This window comes from Mus caroli, chromosome 7, assembly GCF_900094665.2.
Source record: "Mus caroli chromosome 7, CAROLI_EIJ_v1.1, whole genome shotgun sequence".
Lineage (NCBI taxonomy): Eukaryota > Metazoa > Chordata > Mammalia > Rodentia > Muridae > Mus > Mus caroli.
The window spans coordinates 91,285,082-91,307,169 of record NC_034576.1 but is presented as its reverse complement, the minus strand read 5'-3'; the positions used below and the strand labels follow the sequence as shown (position 1 = coordinate 91,307,169).

Genomic DNA, 22,088 nt, shown 5'->3' with positions numbered 1-22,088 from the left:
ATATTAGCCCAAAACTTAGGACACCCAAGATATAAGATACAATTTGCTAAATGCATGAAACTCAAGAAGAATGAAGACCAAAGTGTGGACACTGTACCCCTCCTTAGAATTGGGAACAAAACACCCAAGGAAGGAGTTACAGAGACAAAGTTTGGAGCTGTGACGAAAGGATGGACCTTTTGATTTTTTAAAACAACAGCTTTCATTATGAATCGTCACATATGAAAGTCGTGTGCTATATGAGCCTTGAGAGCTGCTGCTTAAGAGACTTAGGATCAATCCATCTTGTACATGTGCTCTGTTGAGAACTGCTGACACTGAGGAAATTATAAATATCTTCAAAGGAGCCTTGAATAGATGTTAAAAGATTGTCCATATACACTAAACAACGATAAATGCCTAAAGGACCTAGTGCAAAGCTTGACAATGTTCAGGTCTCAGTAAAGATACAGGGATAAGTTTTTTTTTTAAAGATGTTAAGAGTGTGTGCTAAATAAACAAATGCTTTAAAAGTCCAGATGGGGAAAGCTATGTGACATGATTTAACCTGACTGAGTTTCTTTAAGGAATCTTTGCCTTGGGAAATAAATAGGATCCATGGAGCCAAAAGAGCCACAAAAACTCAAAAGAGCGAGAAATAACACTCACGTCATTCTGCACAGACTAATAATGCCTTAATGAACTCCAAGTAATTGGAATCACCCAAGCTCTGACAATATTTGGAGTGTCTTGGAATTCCAGGCATGTTTTAATTTGGCCAATAGATATGCATGAGATAGTAGTCGGTTTAGTAGATAGCCAAAGTGTGGCCTCATAACAATGTTAATCAAAGAAACGTTAATTAGTTAATTAAAACAAAAGTGGAAAGTGATAGTTTCTAAAATTAAGTTAGCAGCAACAATATTAATCATACTACAATTCGACCACAATCCCTAGGGTGTATTTTTCTCTTCTCCTAATTTATCCATGAAAGACTTGCTGAATCTTAAGAATCCAAACCCACGTACCTAGAAATTCACGATCTTATAGGCCCAGAACTAAGGCATATGGGGTTTAATGATTTATTTAGGACAGAAGTAGTTCTGCATTTATTTGTCAATTTCTGGCTGAAGTGAAGGCCTTAAACAGAAGCCTGGCATTACCCCCTTGACAATGATTTGCTGCTGTGCCATGTCACATGTGAAATTAGTGTCTAGAGCCCAAATGTTAATCACAGGGACCTCTATACATTGAAGGCATAAATAGCATGTTTATATATATATATATAAAGCTGTAGTGACTCATTCCATTTAAATAAGACTCTCCCTTAGTTATTTATATGAGTCGAATGACTGATTCTGGGCCCTTTTTTTTGTGCTCTAGTGCAAGCCAGCTTCACTTCCCAAAAAACTGCTGGATCAATTAGAATGAGCGGTGTTCCTTCCTTAGGAGACCAGAGAGCCCAAAGCCATTCTCATTCCACAACCAAAGGCAGAAAGAAGTTGGCTCCTATTGGCTCCTTCTCCTAACCATGAACTATACCCTTCAGACACCTTACACATGTTTTCTGTTTAAGCTGCCATGATGTTTTCCACAACAAACTATTTGAAACATCATTTCTTCATAACATTAAAGGGTGTTTAAAGCTCATATGTAAATTTCAAAGTTTAATATGTAATTTATTTTACTTTTTAAAAAATTCTCAAGTTAAGAAGTTTGGAAATTGGCCACTTTTGGTTCATCTGCTGTCTGTGTATGGCTGAATCACTTTGTGTGCATGTGTACTTACAAGGTTGTTTGGATGTACTGTCTAGGTTTTGTCAAATAACCCTTTTGTCCTTTCAAACAATAGGCTTTATACTTACTGACTTTATCACAGATCCACATGTGTGTGCTTTGTTCATACCTACCCCATTTCCTTCACTTGACCCTCCTTCCCCTTTCACTGCTTCCCTGGACCAGTTCTAACTTTGCATCCTTTCAACTTCCAAGATTTGTGTCACACATATATGGAAATGGAAATTATGAGCAAGAGTATGCAACTGATCAAAACCTTGGTGCTGTCTTTCTGGGTCTGTTAAATCATCTTTAAAAAGTGATTTTTTATTGTGATATCTTCATGTGTGAATGCCATTTACTTTACTCATATTCATCCCATCCATTTTCGTCTCTTGTTCTGCTTTCCATCTCCTAAGGATACCTTCCTCCCCCTAAGTAATATCCATTCTACTTTAATTGCACACACACACACACACACACACACACACACACACACACACACACACACTCCTCTACTGATAAATTGGTTAATAGTCAATGCATAAACTACTGATATTCTATAACCATATTTAAATAATTGTGTATGTGCATTGTAGGCTTTGGATCCTGTATATGAGTGAAAATATGATATTTTTCCCTTTGGGTTTGTCAATTTTTTTTTTTTACCAGTCAGTTCTCTTTTGGGCCTTCGTTGGAAAGCTAACAGGTTTTACATAGAATGTATTACAGGTTTTCTCTGTGTTCCTAGGTATATAGCTATTTATAGTTTATAGATTTCCTGCATATGTAAGAGGGTTATTTCTGTCATCAAATATGTTCCTGACACGTGTTATTGTCTGCAGATTTCTAAAACCCTCCTTTCTGTACTTTTTCCTTAAGAAATTCTTATGGTATTTAATGTTCTGGTTCTATTTTATCAATTTTTAAAGATGCCATATAAAACCGTTTTGGGATGGACAAGGGGATAAATATGGGTTCTATTATAATTACAAAATATGTTGGTCATTTGTCTCAAAAGGCACACTAAATTTACTTCTTTCTTTCTTCCTTCCTTCCTTCCTTCCTTCCTTCCTTCCTTCCTTCCTTTCTTTCTTTCTTTCTTTCTTTCTTTCTTTCTTTCCTTCCTTCCTTCCTTCCTTCCTTCCTTTTTCTTTTTTTCTTTCTTTTTTCTTTCTAGTCAGATCAATTCTTCTTTTTACTTGAGTATCTATTAAAAACTTCCAAAAAGTCCTATGAAAACTTACAGATAAATATCATTGCACCTGAAATATATAATATTCCAAAAAAGGAATACTAAAGAACGAATTATCAAATTTAGAATGAATTTAAGGCTACCCATGAAAATACATGAGCTTTTGTCAAATATATATATATATATATATATATATATATATATATGAAAAAAACATAAAACAAACAAACAAACAAATAAACAAACAAACAAAAATAGGGTAGCAAGAAAGCAGGAGTCTTTACCAAGAAAAATGTAAGAAAAGGATTGGTTCATGAAACTGTTAAAAATAGACATTACCTATTATCTTGAATAATAGCTACAATGCTCACAGACATAGAAAAAGTTCCAGAGAAAATGGAGATCCAACTGATTCTGTTAATGAATGCTCCATGTGAGCTCACAGAGAACAAGAAGGAAGGGATGGAGACCCAAAGAAGCCCTTTTATGGACAAGACCACCTGGGATGCTCGCTTAGACTCTAAATCTGAAGCATCTAATACCAAACCAGTTTTCCAAGTTCAATTTGCTCTCATATAATTTCCTGTCAACATAACTTTCTCTTTGCTGACATTTAAAGTAACAAACTCCAGAAAGACTTGACATGAATATCTCAATTTTGAAATAGACTCGAATTGTGCAATTTAGCATAAAATAAACCTTTAAAATTTTCTGCAATTATATGTAATACAAACAAAAAAGTAAGAAATGTCATAATTCTGTTCTTTCAGAATCAGAGTGGTGCCCAGTTCTCCACAGTTCAGCCACACAGCAGTAGCATGTATACTAGCAGTGAGTAGTTGAGCTGGGATGACAATGCCACCAGCATTTTCTTTGTATTAGTATTACTTTAATGAAATTTATTAAACTGTGAAACTAGTTGGGCTGGATAGGTTTTTTTTTCATTTTTTATTTACATTTCAAATGCTATCACCCTTCCTGGTCCCCACACTCCCCCCCACCCATCCCAGAAAACCCCTATCCCATCCTTCCTCCCCCTGCTTCTTTGAGGATGTTCCTCTATCCATCCACCCACTCCCACCTCCCCACCCTCAGTTCCCCTACACTGGGGCTTCTATAGAGCCTTCATAGGACAAAGGAACTCTGCTCCCATGAATGCCTGACAAAGTTATCCTCTGCAACATATGCAGCTGCAGCCATGTATGCTCCTTTGTTGATGGCTTAGTCCTGGGGAGCTCTTGGGGGACTAGATGGTTGATATTGTTGTTCTTCATGTGGGGTTGCAATCCCCTTCAACTCCTCTGGTCCTTTCCCTAACTCCTCTATTGGGGACCTGGAGCTCAGTCAAATGGTTAGCTGTGAGCATCCATCTCTGTATTTGCAAGAGGCTCTGGCAGGGCCTCTCAAGAGACAGCCATATTAGGCTCCTTTCAGCATGCACTTCTTAGCATCCAAAATAGTGTCTGGGTTTGGTAACTATATGGGATGAGTCCCCAGGTGGGACAGTCTCTGCATGACTATTCCTTCTATTTCTGTTCTACACTTTATCTTCATATTTGCTCCTGTGAGTATTTTGTTCTCCCTCAAAGAAGGACCGAAGCACCCACACTTTAGTCTTCCTTCTTCTTGAGCTTCATGTGTTCTGTGAATTGTATCTTGTGTATTTAGAACTTGTGAGCTAATATCCACATATCAGTGAGTGCATACCATCAGTGAGTGCATACCATCATCTTTTGTGATTGGGTTACCTCACTCAGGATGATAATTCCTAGTTCTATCCATTTGCCTAAAAATTTCATGAATTCATCAATTTTAATAGCTAAGCAGTACACCGTTGTGTAAATGTACCACATTTTCTGTATCCACTCCTTTGTTGAAGGACCTCTGAGTTCTTTCCAGCTCCTGGCTATTATAAATAAGGCTGCTATGAACATAGTGGAGCATGTGTCCTTATTACATGTTGGAACATCTTCTGGGTATATGCCTAGGAATGGGATTGCTGGGTCCTCAGATAGTACTATGTCCAATTTTCTGAGGAACCACCAAGGTAATTTTCAGAGTGGTTGTACCAGCTTGCAATCCCACTGGGTTGGATAGTTTTATGTACACTTTATACAAGCTTGAGTCATTGGAGAAAAGGGGCCTCATTTGAGAAAATGCCTACATAGGATAGGGATATAACTAAGTCTGTGCAGTGATTTCTTAGTAAATGTCTGATAACATAGCAGGTGATTATCAGCTGAAGACTTCTGATTTATACTCTTTAAACAACCATTGTATTTCTTCTCCACTCTCTCCTTCTTTACCAGTCTCCTCAGCCTCTTCTATTATTCCAACCATGATTGCTACTGTGTACTACCATTTTCTGTTGTGGACAAATTCATCCGCTTATGCAGTGAAAACTACCACATTTTCCCCATCCAGTTTCCTTTATAAACAATATCATGCTAAAGAGACTATTTTCTCAGTTTATAGTAGATATTTGAGTAAGTTTTGTTTAATGAGACATAAAAACCATTTTTAATAGGATTCTGACAACACTGTTTTCTAGCAAGTAGAACCAGCCTATGGAGATCTGAAAATGGGTTCTTACAATTAAGCCTAACTCTAAAAAGATTTCTATTTATTGACTACTTTCTATATGTTGTTACTAAATATTAGTAAATTACTTTAAAATCAGACTATTATGTACTATTTCATAGTTTATTGAATAGACTAAAATAGCTCATTCAAGTTGATACTATTGTAAAAGCCAGGAAAGTCTCCCAATACAATGCTGCTGAACATGCATGGTCCCTCCTCTTTTCTTTCTCTCCAAGAGGGTATATTAACTGTTGGATACAGTTATTGAAACTTTTAACTTGTTTCAACATTCTTTTTTCTAAAGCATACAATTATTGTTCTCTTTAAAACAGTGATTATAAAACATCTATACTGTTCCCATTGGATGATGGGTAATGAAGGGATGTATAGAGCAACTAAATAGAAAAACAGGACTCAGATCCAGTCCTGGCTAATAGCAATTGGTGTCTTCAAAATGAAATGAAAGGGTGTAAATTAAGATAGAGCCAGCATAGGAGCTGCTTATGCATAAAGACCTAATTTTTAGGATTTTAGTTATCTACTGAAGACCTTCCTAAACCCCAACACATGAGCTCAATAGCCCAAGATAGAATTCAATTATTGAAAAGCACAAATACTAGCAGTAATTTAGATGAAAGCATGAAAATATTGCAGATACTCTTTTTACTTGTTCTACAGTATCTAAGTTTGCTGGGGCAATGTGATACACACTGACATTTACAAAAGTGTGATTTGAAGAGGAGGTAAATTTCTGAAAGTTGTGTATTTCAACGTGAAAAACAGTATGTTAGTGCTTTGAGCAGTTTGACTCTGTATCAGAAAGGAACAATATTTTAGCTTAGGCTCAGGTAGGAACAAAGGAGAAAAGCAGTTTTTGGTCACATTCCTCAATGAGAATTACAGTTTGAAAAGCATAGCAGGGATGGAATGTACTACAAGAGGATGACAATCTTTCTGTGATTTCTTTTTCTCTCCACATCAACATCATATGCCAAAAAGAAAATCTCTCTATAATCAGATTATACCCTATCTAAGCTATAATCACATGGACCGACAAGGCTTTTTCAAAGGTTGTATAAAACAACAGCACTTGCTACCACACCTCTCTTCCTCTTTTTGAGATTGTGACACCCAATTGGACTGAATCTAGATTGAATACCGTGAACTCTATGGCCCTGAAAAGAAAACAAGTTGGCATATTGCTACAAGATCCTGTATCTGATCATTTAAAAAAATTGAAATACAATAGTTAAAATATAGTAAAATATCTTAGAGAAATACACCAGTGTATCAAAACATGACATTACCAATCTACTTCTTGATATGAGACTGATAATGATAGAAATAGAGGAGGCATTTGTAACACAGAACACTGCAGGCTTAAAACTGCAGGCTTGGGAAAGTTAGTATGATCTCTAAACACTACTTGTGGGCATTGGAAGACAAACAGAAACTAAATCCCAGTACATTACCACCTTTCTAAACTCATCAGTTCATCAAATACAATAGCACACTACTAATGATCTGCTTCTATGTGTGGAGTACCACTGTGAGTCCAGCTAAGCACCAAGGACAGGATGATTAGAAAAGTGGAAACAAGGTTTCCACTCCCAGGGAGCTTGTTCTACTTAAAGTACGAAGCAAGGTATGGTAAACATTTTGGCAAAATGGCAAAATGGTATAAAGCCCTGGAAGGAGCAGATATGTGAGGGGTTTTTCCATAAACTTATTTTGCACATTGAATGTCCTCTTAATTGTTGATTTCATCCTATTTGTGTATATAACTGACTTTCAGATAGTGGAGAATATTGCTAATCGATAACTAAGTTCATTAAAATAACATTTCTTAAGACATAATTAATGTGTGGCATACACTACCTGCATATGTTAGGTACTCCTGGAACTCAGTAATATGTGTACTTCCCAATCACCATTCATCAGAGGGGGGATTGAATCCAAGAAGGTTAAGAACATCTGACAAATGTTATACAGCTCAGCAATTTCTGCTCCTAGAATGTAGTCCCAACGCAGTCTAACACTAAAGTGCCTACTGTGTGTTTTATTCCTTACAGTCCATGATATAAATGAAGTGTTCCTAATTAGTCATTTGAAGTCAATAAGGTACAGAGAGAATATAGCAATTGCAGCATTCAAACAGAGGAAAAAAAATGGTTACACAGTCAGTATTCTTTGCCACCACTCAATGCTGTCTCTTTAAGGAGCATTCCCTCTTGAATTATCGTTATGTAGACCTAGGTAAACAATTGCCTTTTTATGCCAGCTTCTCTGTGTTATCAATTTTCCCTAGAAAATATTTATTTAAAAAAGGGGCTTATGAAATAAAAGTCTGAAAAATAAATGTCTCAGCCATCCAGAAATGTTGATTTTGCAGAAGTTTCAGGAATGTTTAGTAGAGGTGTCAGGAAGGCTGAGAGAAGTACGTGAACAGGTTCGCTCTAAGGAAGGCTTTCTGTGTATAAACTGACACAACCCAGATGGGAAAAGATGAGAAAAGTAATGTCATTAGAAAGAACTGAGTGAGGGAATCATATGAAGATACAAGTTAACTCCAACAGATTAGGCTTCACAGCTAAACTTTTCCAAGAATCTTATGGACCCCTCAAACCTCAGCAGAGATGTCATGCTCATCATCACTACCATTCATGCTTTTAAAAAAGGAGGGATGACAGAAGAGACTAGGGAAGCTAGATGGCAGTATATAAGAATAATTTAAGCAATATTATTGATATATATATACATATATATATATATCTTCACTTTGAAAGACACTTATTTTTTAATTGAAAGTTATTTAGCTTACATTAACTTATCTAGTATTTAGAAAGACTATCAAATCCCAGTAGAGATTTCCTGATCAGCTTTTTTTGGCAGGCACTTCCAAAATAGAGGACATTTGTATTTATAATCCATAGATCTTGAGGTTGTACTTCCTGATTTTCAACTCTCAGTAATCTGTGTAACACTCTTAATATCTTAGAATTGGTTCTCGAGAGTCATGGTCTGCGCTTTGAATCTTGGGGACAGTTACAAGGGTAATACTCAAGTTCACTTATGCATTGGCTCTTGGATCCAGATCATTTGCAGACTGTAAATAGCTGTTAGCTGTTGTTAATGATATTGAACTTAGAGTGGGCATCTAGGCAACAAAGAATTGGAAAACTAAGGAACTTAGTGAAGGTACATGCAAAGGCATTGTTGTTTCATCCTTTTCAGCTAGTAAAACATCTATAAAGTGTTTAACAAATTCTAACTAAAATTTAACACACCTCTGTTCTGTTTGCCCTTCTGAACAAACTTGCCTTATTGAGTAACTTTTATATCAGTAATCTTGATTACTGTGCTTCTAACTTTAGTTTACACAACTGGGCAACACTCGTTCCACCTTAAAAATAAACATTGTGAAATGGGCTCCAAGCCCGAAGCACCTGGACGTCTCTGGTTTCCAATCATGCAGACATCTCCTTTTGAAATGCTAGAAGGCTAATGGAACTGTTTCCCTAGCAGCCATACTCCACTATGCCCTCACAACTGTTACCTTAGGGTTTCCCCAGACGAGCCCCTCCTCTTCCACAGGTTGACTAGGCTGCTGGATCTGCTGGCAGCGGATGATGACTTGCCATCTCCTACGTGCATGCGCACCACGGTAGAGGTTGTGAAGGCGCTGCGCACATTTCTCTCCGGTTTGGCTAGGATGATGTACACCTTCGGCACAAACATGCAACCCAGGGCCACTGTGGCACTGAGGCTGACTGAGAAACACATGGTGATAATTTTGTAGTTGCTACCAAAGTAGATAGGCACGAAGGCCAGCCATATGATGCAGGTTGTGTACATGGTGAAAGCAATATATTTGGCCTCGTTAAAGTTGGCTGGAACATTTCTGGTCTTGAACGCATAGAATGTGCAACTCAAAATCAATAATCCATTGTATCCAAGAGGAGTGACAACCCCTAGGTTGGTGGTGTTACAAATCAAGTAGACTTCTCGGATGCTTGGATAGTCATGCATTATATCTGGAGGCTCCATGATAAAGAGGGCCACAATAATGCCCAACTGTATACAAATGAGAATGAAAGCGATCACTAACTGAGCACAGGCGCTCATAAATCTGGGCTTTTTGGTACAGATCTTCTTCTTGCTGCCAGCTAGAATCCTTGCAATACGGTTGGTCTTCGTTACAAGGGCTGAGTAGCTCATGGCCGGAGAGAGACCGATGCCAATTCTCTGAAGGTAGCAGTAAATCTGTTTGGGCTTTGCAATGAGGCAGAAGGTACACAAGTAGCCCAGGCAGATGCCAGCAAGGATAATGTAGCAGAGTTCCCTGCTGGAAGACTTGACCACTGGAGTGTCTCGATAAATGATGAAGATTACAGTAACGAACAGGGTAGCTAGCAGACCAAGGCAGGCAAACACCACAGCTGCAATGGGCTCAGGGTCACCCCAGCGAAGATACTGGACTGGGATCAAATCACAACCTGCAGAGACACAGACACATATCGAAAAAGAATGAGAGAAGCGTATCCAATTTACAAGCACCTGTTTTTGATCATTTCAGTCTGCCATTTATTTACCTCTTATACAATTTATTCCTTCAAAGATTCATTTAGGATAATAAATATTGTCAAGTATATGCTGTTTGATAGGAGCTGCCCTACATTTTGAAACTGAATGATAACAATCATTTTTTTCCTGCCATAAAACATTAATTGGGGTCTTTAAAACACTTGCATATAACTGGAGTAAAGCCTATGGAGAAGTTCCATGTCTTTATTCTTGCCAGGAGCAACTAAGGATCACTACAAAGGGAAACAAATGTTACTAAGTCAGAACAGGAAATTGAGTCGATTTGGGGAACAGAGGTTACCTGTGAGAAAAGGAGAAATGAAAGGAGACTTCAGTGCAATAGTGTGGTGCATGTTCCTGGACGAGGCTGCACATTAGGTAAGTGGGACATCTTGCAAGTCAGAGAGTCACTATTAGGAACTGTGTAGAGAAATGGCATGGACATATTTGTGTGGATGCTTTTCAAAGATGCTTGGGCTGATGTATGAAATCAGGCTGTAGACAAAGCTGCCAACTATTTCAGAGCCATCTAAACTGTTCAGGAGTATATGAAAAATCAATGTGTGGAAGGTGACCAACACTGGTAAGGAAGAGGTAAGATGAAAAAGAATCTTTGTTTTAGATGATAAGTGTATATTAGCCAAAAAAGTACCGAATACCTGGGATACAACATACAGACCATAAGAAGTGCAGCAAGCAAAAAGGCCCAAGTAAGGAGGCTTCAATTCCACTTAGAAGGGGAAAGGAAATAATCACTGGAGGCAGAGGGGGATTTGTGTGAGAGAGGGAAGGGGAAAGGGAAATGGGGAACAGGATCAGATATTGGGAGGCCAGGAGAGAAGCCTAGAGGGCAAAGAGAATGAATTGAAATAAGCAGCACCTCAGGAGTGTGAGAATGTGTGGAACCTCTAGAAAGTATGAGAGACTTGGGAAGTGTGTGACTATCAGGACTCATTGGGGGTGACCTTAGCCAAAATGCTCAACAAGGGGGGTCAGGAACTGGAAAAATCCACCTCCAGTGGATAGACAGGGCCTCAAGTAGAGGGACAGTGTTACTAAACCACAGTCAAAATTTTTGACCCAGAATTGTTTCTTTCTAAAAGAACTGCAGGGACAAAAATAGAGAAAAGAGTGAAGGAAATGCAGTCCAATAACCAGCCCAACTGGGATCCATTTCAAAGAGAGGGGGGCACCAAGGCCTGACACTATTACCAATGCTATGATATGCTCACAGATAGGAGCCTGGCATGGCTGTCCACTGAGAGGTCCTATGAGTAGCTGATTGTGACAGGCAGATACACACCCAACCATTGGACTGAAGCAGAGGAGCCCTATGGTTGAATTAGGGGAAGGATTGAAGAAGCTGAAAGAGAGAGTGATGCCATAGAAAGATCAGCAGACTCTACTAACCCAGACCCCAGGGAGCTCCCAGAGACAGCCTCCAACCAGGAGCATACACTGGCCAGTGTGAGGCCCATGGCACAAATATAGCAGAGATCTTCCTGGTCAGGCCTCAGTGGGAGAAGATGGGCTTAAACCTTGAGACACTTGAAGCTCCAGGGAAGGAGGAGCACCCTCTCTGAGGCCAGAGGTAGGGGAGAAACTTGATGAGGAACTATGGGAGAGGAGACCCAGAGGGGGCAATGACTAGAATGTAAATAACTAAAAGAACTAAAAAGAACTTTAAAAAATAAAAGAGTTCTGGCCTTAAAGGAAGTTTTAAAATTATGTTTTATAAAAAACAAACTGAAGAACAATTGAAAATAGAATTGAATGATTACCTACAACTACCTTTCTTACATCACATATTAGTATTTCAGGTTTTAGCTAGTTAGGCTACTGTAAGATCAATAGCAGAGTTATATGTCTGAGATCATCTGCATACATTGCAAAACTACTTCTACCATAAAACCTAATTTGTTAAATGATGTAACTTAGATTGCCCCACCTGAGGACCCATTCTATATGCAGCCACCAAACCCAGTCACTATTGCTGATGCCAAGAAGTGCTTGCTGACTGGAGCGTGATATGGATATCTCCTGTGAGGTTCGGCCAGAGCCTTACAGATACAGATGTGGATGCTTTCAGCCAACCATCAGACTAAGCAGGGGAACCCCAATGGAGAAGTTAGGGGAAGGACTGGAGGAGCTGAAGAGGTTTTTAATCCCCATAGGAAGAACAACAATATCAAACAACCAGACCTGCCAGAGGTCCCAGGGTCTAAACCACCAACCAAAGAGTACACCTGAAGGGACTCATGGCTCCAGCTGCATATGTAGTTGAGGATGGCCTTATCTGGTCTCAATGGGAGGGGAAGCCTTTGGTCCTGTGAAGACTTGATGCTGCAGCATAGGGTAATGCTAGGGCCGTGAGGCTGGAGTGGGTGGGTGAGTGGGGGATCACCCTCGTAGAAGCAGAGGGGAGGAGAGTGGGATGAGGGTTTTCAGGGGGCAAACCGGGAAGAAGGATAACATTTGAAATGTAAATAAATAAAACAACCAATAAAAAATTAAAAAAATAAAAGAAAGTAAAAGAAAATAAGATGCAACTTGCATATTTTGTGATTATTCTAGAGTAAATATAAGATAACTGTATAAATTATGTGCATCTTAAATTTTAAAAAATCCAATCTCACTACTAATGCATAGATATGAAAAGAACACCGTTAGCCCAAGCACCAAGATCAACAATTATGTAAAGGCTTCTGTAGGTTAAAGGACACCACCAATTGGACAAAGCAGCAGCCTACAAAATGGGGAAAGATTTTTCCCAACTCCAAATCCAACAGAGGACTAATATCCAAAATATATAACAAACTCAAGAAACCAAATAAAAACAAAAACCAAAACCACACAAAAAAGCCAATTGAAAAATGAGCCTCAGTGGTAGAGAATGCATGTAGCCTCACAGAGACTTGATATGGCAGGGTTGGAGGATTCCTAGGGGACCCTCACCCACTCAGGGGAGAAGAGGAAGAGAATGGGGGAAGAATTATGGTTGGTGATTACTGAGAGCATGGTAGTGAGTGGAATGTAAACTGAATAATTTAGAAAACTAAAGAAAAGAAAAAGTGGAGTACAGTTTAAACAGAGAATTCTCAAAAGGGGAAACTAATGGATTAGAAACACATAAATGTTCAACATGCCTCACTATGAGGGGTATGCAAGTAAGAATTACCTTTAGATTTCATCTTCCACCCATCAGAATGGTTAATATCAGTAATACAGGTGACAATTAATTATGGTGAGGATGTAGAACAAACAGAATATTCTTCCATTATTTGTGGGAGTTCAAAATTTTACCTTCACTATTTAAGTCATTATGGAAGTTTCTCAGAAAGATGGGAATGATCTACATCAATATTCAGCTATAGCACTCTTGGCTATAGACACAAAAGGTGCTTCCTCTTACCAGAGGAACACTTGTTCAGCCATATGCACTGGTGTTCTATTCCTAATAGCCCTAAATTGGAAACAATCTAGATGTCACTCACCAGAAAAATAGATAAAGAAAATGTGGTACATCTATACAACAGCTTACCAGTAGCTATTTAAAAAAATAGTGTCATGAAATTCTCAAACAAATAGAATTAGAGAAACAAAGATCAACTTGAGTGAGGTAACCCAGACTCAGGAAGATAAATATGGTATGTGTTAACTTACTTATGGATATTAATCATTAAATAATTGATGACCAAGCTAAAATCTATGTACCCAGAGAGGATAGGCATAGAGAAAAGACAGAATTGAAGAGCATTTGAGGGTTGTATGAAAACCTAGTGTAATAGAAACTACCTATAATATATGAAGGAAATACTAACTCAACTGGTCATCTCTTTCATCAAATGAAGCTCTTATTCAATTGGATTGTTGGCCTATGGGTTCCTCAAAAATCCCCCCCAAAACTAGTCAAGACAAATGTCAAGACAGTAGGTTGCTCTTCATAAACTGGCCCTATTGCCAAAGACAATGCTTACACAACTCACTGAATGTAGAGAGGGCAAGCTGTGCCTACATAGAATCTTTACCTCCATATTCTAGTGTCTTTGCCATGTAAAGGAACTCTGCATGCTACTAACATAGAAATGTAACATCAATCCAAATGCAAAATTTTTGATCTACAATCTGGCATTTCTTCAAAATATTTATGCTAGGACAATGGTGGCACAAAACTTGTGGGAGTAGCCAACCAATGTCTTATTTGACGTAAGGACCACTCCATGAGGTTGAACCTATATCTGAAACTGCTTGTATTACCATTAACCAGAGAATAGATTCTATAGAAATCAATGATAAAACCAAATACAGTTCTAAAATAACAAGTAACTATAAAACAATTTTAATGATAATCTGCTTTCCTCATAGACCATTATCAGCAAAGCTTCCTCCAGCAGCAGATGGGAATAAATACAGTGGTCCAGACACTGACATTATGCAGAACAAGAGACCTTGGGACACACAACTCTAAATGGAATGTCTCCATCAAATCCCTCTCCTCGGAGCTCTGGGAACTCCATAGAAAAGAAGGCAGATTTTCTGTATCCATTCCTCTGTTGAGGGACATCTGGGTTCATTCCAGCTTCTAGCTATTATAAAGAGTTTTGCTATGAACATAGTGGAGCATGTGTCCTTATTACCATTTGGAACATCTTCTGGGTATATGCCCAGGAGAGGTGTTGCTGGATCTACTGGTAGTACTATGTCCAGTTTTCTGAGAAACTGCCAGACTGATTTCCAGAGTGGTTGTACAAGCTTGCAATCCCACCAGCAATGGAGGAGTGTTCCTCCTTCTCCACATCCTCGCCAACATCTGCTGTCACCCGAATTTTTGATCCTAGCCATTCTGATTGGTGTGAGGTGGAATCTCGGGGTTGTTTTCATTTGCATTTCTCTGATGATTATAGAAAATGTAGTACATTTACATAATGGAGCACTACTCAGATATTAAAAACAATGAATTTATGAAATTCTTGGGCAAATGGATATATCTGGAGGATATCATCCTGAGTGAGTTAACCCAATCACAAAAGAAGTCACTTGATATGCACTCACTGATAAGTGGATATTAGCCCAGAAACTTAGAATACCCAAGATACAACTTCCAAAACACAAGAAAATCAAGAAGGAAGACCAACTTGTGGATACTTCATTCCTCCCTAAAATAGGGAATAAAATATCCATGGAAGGAGTCAGAGACAAAGTTTGGCACTAAGACAAAAGGATGGACCATCCAGAGACTGCCCCACCCGGGGGTCCATCCCATAGTCAGCCACCAAATGTAGACACTATTACATACACCAGCAAGATTTTGTTGAATGGACCCTGATATAGCTGTCTCCTGTGAGGCTTTGCCAGTGCCTGGCAAATACAGAAGTGGATGCTCACAGTCATCTATAGGATGGAACACATCCTATAGGGGCTAGAGAATGTACCCAAGAGCTGAAGGGGTCTGCAACTGTACAGGTGGAACAACAATATGAACTAATCAGTACCCCCAGAACTCGTGTTTCTAGCTGCATATGTAGCATAAGATGGCCTAGTCGGCCATCATTGGGAAGAGAGGCCCCTTGGCCTTGCAAACTTTATATGCCCCAGTACAGGGGAATGCCAGGACCAAGAAGTGGGAGTGAGTGGATAGTGGAACAGGGCAGGGGAAGGGTATAGGGGACTTTTGGGATAGCATTTGAAATGTAAATGAAGAAAATATCTAATAAAAAATTTAAAAAAAAGAAAAGAAAAGAATAGAAAAGGAGGCAGAAAGAATGCCAGAGGGGATGAAGACCAGCAGTAAAACAAGGCCCTTCTAAACAACTGAGTAAAGCTCATATAAACACACAGAGACTGAAAGAGCAATCACGGGACCTACATAGGTCTGCACCTGGCCCTCTGCAAATGTACTGCAGTGTTTTGTTTTAGTACTTTTATGTGACTCCTGAATGCATAAATCCATGGATCTTTGATTCTTTTGCCTAATTTTTGTTTTGTTTTATTGTTTTGTTTGCTTGTTTTTGTTTTTGTTTTGTGTTTTGTTTTTTGTTTTTGTTTTGTTTTGTTTTTTGAGACAGGGTTTCCCTGTATATCCTGGTCTGTCCTGGAACTTACTCTGTAGACCAGACTGGCCTCGAACTCAGAAACCACTTGCCTCTGCCCCCCAAGTGCTGGGATTAAAGGCATGTGCCACTACCGCCTGGCCTTTTGCTTAATCTTGCAGCCCTTTTATTTTCCTGTTGTCTTGTCTACTCTGAAATGATGGTGGTTTTTGTTTTATCTTATTATATTTAATGTTATGAAAAAATATTCAAAAATATTAAACATTTTAATTTAAAAATTCTTTAAGGAGTGTAATAAAATACAATTCAACAATGTAAACTTTGGGGATTGTGAGGCAGTATGTTGTGGTAGGGAAGCAAATATTGTCTTTTAAAAATATTACCTTATAACTATTCAGCATAATTATGGACTTTTAAATTTTTTTGCTGTTTCTCCCCATTCTTTCCTCCCTATCCTTCCCCCATATCTTCTTACCCCGATATTTTCTTACCCCGATATTTTCTTTTCACCTTTACTCTCTCTGACTTCCTCTTTCTTAGCACCTCTTTTTTCCCTCTCATAGTCTCCTCTCTAATCTCTATACCTTTCATAGCTCTCATATTATTTCTTATGGTTTTATGGATAGTTATTTCCTCTTTCCTTTCCTCCCTTCAAAGCCTCTTTTATACCCATCCTTGCTTTCTTTCAAATCCATGCTTTCTTTTTCACTAATTGTTTTACACACACACACACACACACACACACACACACACACACACACACTTCTAGGTACATAAATACCTTCCCAGTATGTATAATGCTACTTACATGGATGCTTTCAGGGCTGATCATTTGATATTAGATAATCAATTGGTGTGCTCTTTCCTGGAAAGACCATTTTTCTTGCTCCCAGGATTCCTTAATTGCCTGAATTTATTTGTGTAGAGTTGAAGCCTTGTAGATTTTCAGCTCTCCACTTTAGGACATGTATTGCTATCCTTAATTATACACATGTAAACACTAAAGGCTTTTTTATATACATATAATATATAATGTCTGCGTATGAGAGAGAATAGACAGTTCTTGTCTTTCAGAGAGTAGGTCACCTTGCTTAATATATTCATTTTCAGTTTTATCAATTCTCCTGAAATTTTTATTTTGTGAAGAGTTGAATAAAATTCGATTTTGTATATATGACATATTTTTATTATTCATTCATCTGTCGATAGACATGTAGTTTGCTTTCATTTTTTCTTGCAGTTGTGAATAGAATAGCAACAGGGATGAGTAAATGCCTCTACAGTATGATAGGGAGACATTTTGGATATGCCCAGGAGTGGTATACAAATATTATTTTGAATAAGCAACTAGCATAGCTCTGTACAGCTACTTTTTAATCCTTGATCAACAATTCTATGATGGGGTTTTCAAGGTGACTATTCACAAACTGAATGGCTGGCTCTTATGCTGAAACCAAGATATGAACACCATGTCATTGTTTAAGGCTTTCTATAGATGAAGTAGCACAACGATTAAGTTGAGAAGGGAGGAAGTAAGATGGTGGTGGAAATGAGAGAACGGATATGATGAAAATAGTGCTAGTGCTAGGGCCACTAAAGAGGGCATTTAGAGATGATAAGAGCAAAACTCACAGTCATTATTTTGATATAATGAACTATGAGGATATTTTGTAACTAATATTGAGAGAAATTTTAAAGTAATGAGACGATAGAATTGATAGCAATTCTATTAAATAAGATAAGATCTGTTACAATCACCAAAATATATTATAGTGATGCTGTGTATCTCCAGCGTGGATGTGTTGTGTTTTTATATATCTGTGGCCAAGTGAACATATGGAAATGGACTCCAAGCTATAGCTAATTTAAAATGATCTGTTTAGCCGGGCATGGTGTCACACGACTTTAATCCCAGCACTCGGGAGGCAGAGGCAAGTGGATTTCTGAGTTCGAGGCCAGCCTGGTCTACAGAGTGAGTTCCAGGACAGCCAGGGCTACACAGAGGAACCCTGTCTCAAAAAACAAAAACAAAAACAAACAAAAAAAAACCCAAACCAAACCAAGCAAAACAACAACAAAAACCTAAAACAAAATAAAATGACCTGTTTCCAGTTCAAAAGAAAATCATATGAGTAAATTGATGAAAAAAAATTCCTAGACATGGAAAAAGGCAGAGCCTTGAACTAAGGAAAGGTGGGTGAAGTAGGATATGTGGGGAATGGTCTATGATTGACTGGACAGGAAGAAAGTGTTTCTGATGTCAAAGAAAAATGGTTTATTATATGGCCAATTCTAGCCTCTTACAGCAACATCACCTCAGTTTCATTTTTAGTTTTCACCTCCCCCCCCCCAAACTTACTGCAGTTTCAAATTTCAGGTTTGGATGTATACCTTCTAGCAGTATGTCATAATTTTTACCCTCTTCTCTCATGAGGTAGAAATGGGTAAATTATTTATTTATTTATTTGTTTGTTTGTTTGTTTATACTTTTTGAGTGAAAGCGGCCTTTCTAATATGGGACATGTTGCATCAATTTTCAGACAATCATAAAATAATACAAACTTTACTACAGTATACATTTGAATCACAATGATTACGATCCCTAATATCTATATTGGTCTACAAATCTCTGAAAGGCCATATTATTTTTACTTTTCCTGGGTATTTTTTAGTAATGGTTTGCTTTTTATGCTTATTTTATTCTTAGTGTAAGGAAGTAGTCGCAGACATAACTAAGAATCTGGAGTGCATATAGTTGATAGCTTGCTTACACTTTCTATGACTTTATTAATTTAGTATATGTTATTATATATTAGGATTACTTATCTTCATCATAGCCATCGAGTTTCTTGCATTTAATTCTTTCCTAGCAGCAGAAAATAGTAAGGTCTTAGATAAGAAAACAATGGCCAGTATTTGACATTACTTCTGTACCTTCCTATTGACTTTTTCCATTATTGTATCTGGCCCACAATTTTCCTTTTCACAGGAATAACACATCTTTTCACACCTTAAACTGAAAAATACAACAGTTTGTTCAAGGAAAGAAACTACCAGAATAGTATCATACACATCCATTGTGTGATCCGACTAACGTGTTTCTAGATCCCATAACAAGATCAATGCCTCGGTGACCTCTGCAGCCCCTAAAGATGATGTGTTTGCTCACTCACAGCTGGTGTTCTTACTTCCCATCTACAACAATGTTCCTAAGCTTAACAGCTCCCTGACAGATACATCTGCAAGCCCTCTTCCAACTGCTTGTTCAGGCTGAGCAAATAAGAGATAGATGCCAATGTGTTTCTCTAAGTCAAACAGAGAAGGGGTACCTTAACAATCTCTGCAACTCCTGTACATTTCTAGTGAAAGAAATTTAATTCTGAAAATGTCTGAAAATAAGGTGTACGTGTCCTTAACTGATAGTCAGGTCATTTTAGCCATAAGAAAACAAAAAAGGGACATTGGGGCCATCTCTTGGCATAAAAGCAACAAATATTTTCTGAGTACAGAATGCTGATTGATGACTAAAATGTCCTATTGGTTTTAATCTGTTCTAACAATATGCCATTTTTAAAAAATCTATTTCTCTCTCTTTACTTTTCGAGACGTGATATACAGGGTATGTGTTTGAGATCTCACGGATGCTTGAAATTGTTTCTGAAGTAACAACATCCCCAATTTTTCAATATTTATTATTCCATTAACTTCAGATGAAATTTTCAGCTCCTTCATAGTTCAAATGAATTGGAAATATTTTATGAATTAATAAAATTTAAGTACTTCATCTTATCTATTATACAGATTAGCAATTTCAATCTTTTTTTTTTAAATAAAAGCAGGGATTTGTTAAATTTGTGTTCTCTACCTGATGGTCATTATTTGATGTTATTTATGAGATTTGCTTTTTTGTCCTTAAGTGATGTCTTAATATATTGAAAATCATTCCAATGGCTGGGTAGCAACTCAGAAATTAATATTTATCTTAAAGTATGCTATTTTCATTCTGATTACTGGAACAAGTCTTTTTCTCCTGCATCTAGAAAGTCTTAGGTGCCTAGCTATTATGTACTATTATAGACAAAAGTATAAATTTGATTACTAAGGTTGGATTTTAGGGGCATGATTATACTCAGAAATAGCAAAATTAGATAGGAAGCTCACAGGATTTATTAGAAATGTTTTACATTAGAGATAATGATGCTTGTACCCAACCATATTGTAGATGCTTTATAATTTATTAATCTCACTTGGAAAAATTCACTAGATCAGGGCAATTAATTTCTTGTGTTAATGAAGAGATAGAATAAATAAAATCATTCTTCTACTTGTCTTTCCCCTCCTTCCTCTTCTTCTCTCTCTCTCTTTGTGTGTATATATGTGTGTGTTATGATATGTATGTTTGTGGTGCATTTAATTGTAAATTCAGGAGTACCCATACTCATGTAAGTATGTGGAGGCCAGAGGAATACTTATAGTGTCTTCTCCATTCTCCTATCTTTTGAGACAAGGTCTTTCATTGAGCTGGAAGCTTGCTCTTTTGGTTAGCCTGCCTGGTCAGTCAGCTTCACAAATCCAGTTTTCTCCATCTACTGTCTCACTGCTGTGGTCACAGGCATGTGAAATTATTCCTGGTTTCTTACGTAGGCACAGGGGATTTGAAGGAATTTCTGAAATGAAGAACTCCCCAGTCTTTCTATGTTTATCATTTAGTTAGCCTCAGATGATATTTCAACTCTTTTCAAGTTCATGTTTACATAGCAAGTGTTCTTACCCACTAAGCTACCACCCTAGTTCAGAATTTAATTTCTAATAAAAACTGTCTACTTAAATAATTAGGATCCATTCTTCCCCCACCCTCAAAAAAAAAAAAAGTCAGACAAATGCAACCCTTTAAAGATTTAAACAGCTAACCAAGATCCTGAGTCCTCTTCGAAATAGGCACACTAGCTCACTCTTTTATCCATTACCTTAACAGGAAACAAAACATGCCATGGGGCTGGCAAGAAGACTCAGACGGTAGGGGAACTTGAACAAAAGCCTGATGAACTGTGTTCTATCCTCAGCAGTCACACTTCAGAAGGAAAGAATCAAATCCCACAACGCCTGTATAATGATGCACTCATAAATGCATGTAATTTAAAAAGCATGCCAAAAATAAATATTTAATCCCTACCTGAAATGTTAGGAATGTTTTTATCAATGCCTACTGTAATCAGAAGTGAGTTTAGTTCTCACTTGCCAAAGTGAAAGGAGGAAGGAACTAACACTGCTTTTGAGTTTCAAGAAGTACTAGATCCTTTGCAGAAGTTGTATATGATTTTCCTATAGACAAGTAAGTGTAATTGCCTTTAGTTCACACAGGGGTCATATGAAGTTGAGTAAGATCTGAGGCAGGGATCAAAACCTCCATGTTAGCCATTTGCTTACTTTACTTATTTAGTTATTTTAAATCCATTGGAGGAAGCAGCTTCATCATCTACTCCTCAGAAGGAGGTCCTGAGCATACTTAGTAAGAAAAAAAAGTCACAGGTAATTGGAATGTTTGCACTGGGAAAGGTGGAGCTAGTAGTGACACACTTGCTTGACGGTTGGCACTATAGCACAAGTTCATGCCCCTTCTGTTTCTTCTTCTTTTTTCTTTGTTAGTATATTTTTAAATTCACTTTACATTCTGATCTCTTTCCACCTATCAGCAACTATCACTGTCCCTCCCCTGCCCCTTTACCTTGACACATCAAGTCTCTGCAGTGCTAGGCACATCCTCTCCCACTGAAGGCAGACAAGGCAGCACAGCTAGTGGAACATATTTCACAGACAGGCAACAGCTGCTTCTTCTTCTTCTTCTTCTTCTTCTTCTTCTTCTTCTTCTTCTTCTTCTTCTTCTTCTTCTTCTTCTTCTTCTTCTTCTTCTTCTTCTTCTT

At 37.8% G+C, this 22,088-nt stretch overlaps 1 protein-coding gene across 8 annotated transcripts in view; it reads right to left on the bottom strand.

The window, feature by feature from the left end:
* Nucleotides 1-22,088, bottom strand: part of Grm5 (glutamate metabotropic receptor 5) — a 910,014-nt gene that overhangs the window by 45,580 nt on the left and 842,346 nt on the right. For all 8 annotated transcript variants that reach the window (XM_021167178.2, XM_021167179.2, XM_029479680.1 and 5 more), the window contains one exon: nt 9,090-10,029. In XM_021167178.2, the coding sequence (XP_021022837.1) occupies nt 9,090-10,029 (940 nt within the window). The remainder of the gene's footprint in view (nt 1-9,089; nt 10,030-22,088) is intronic.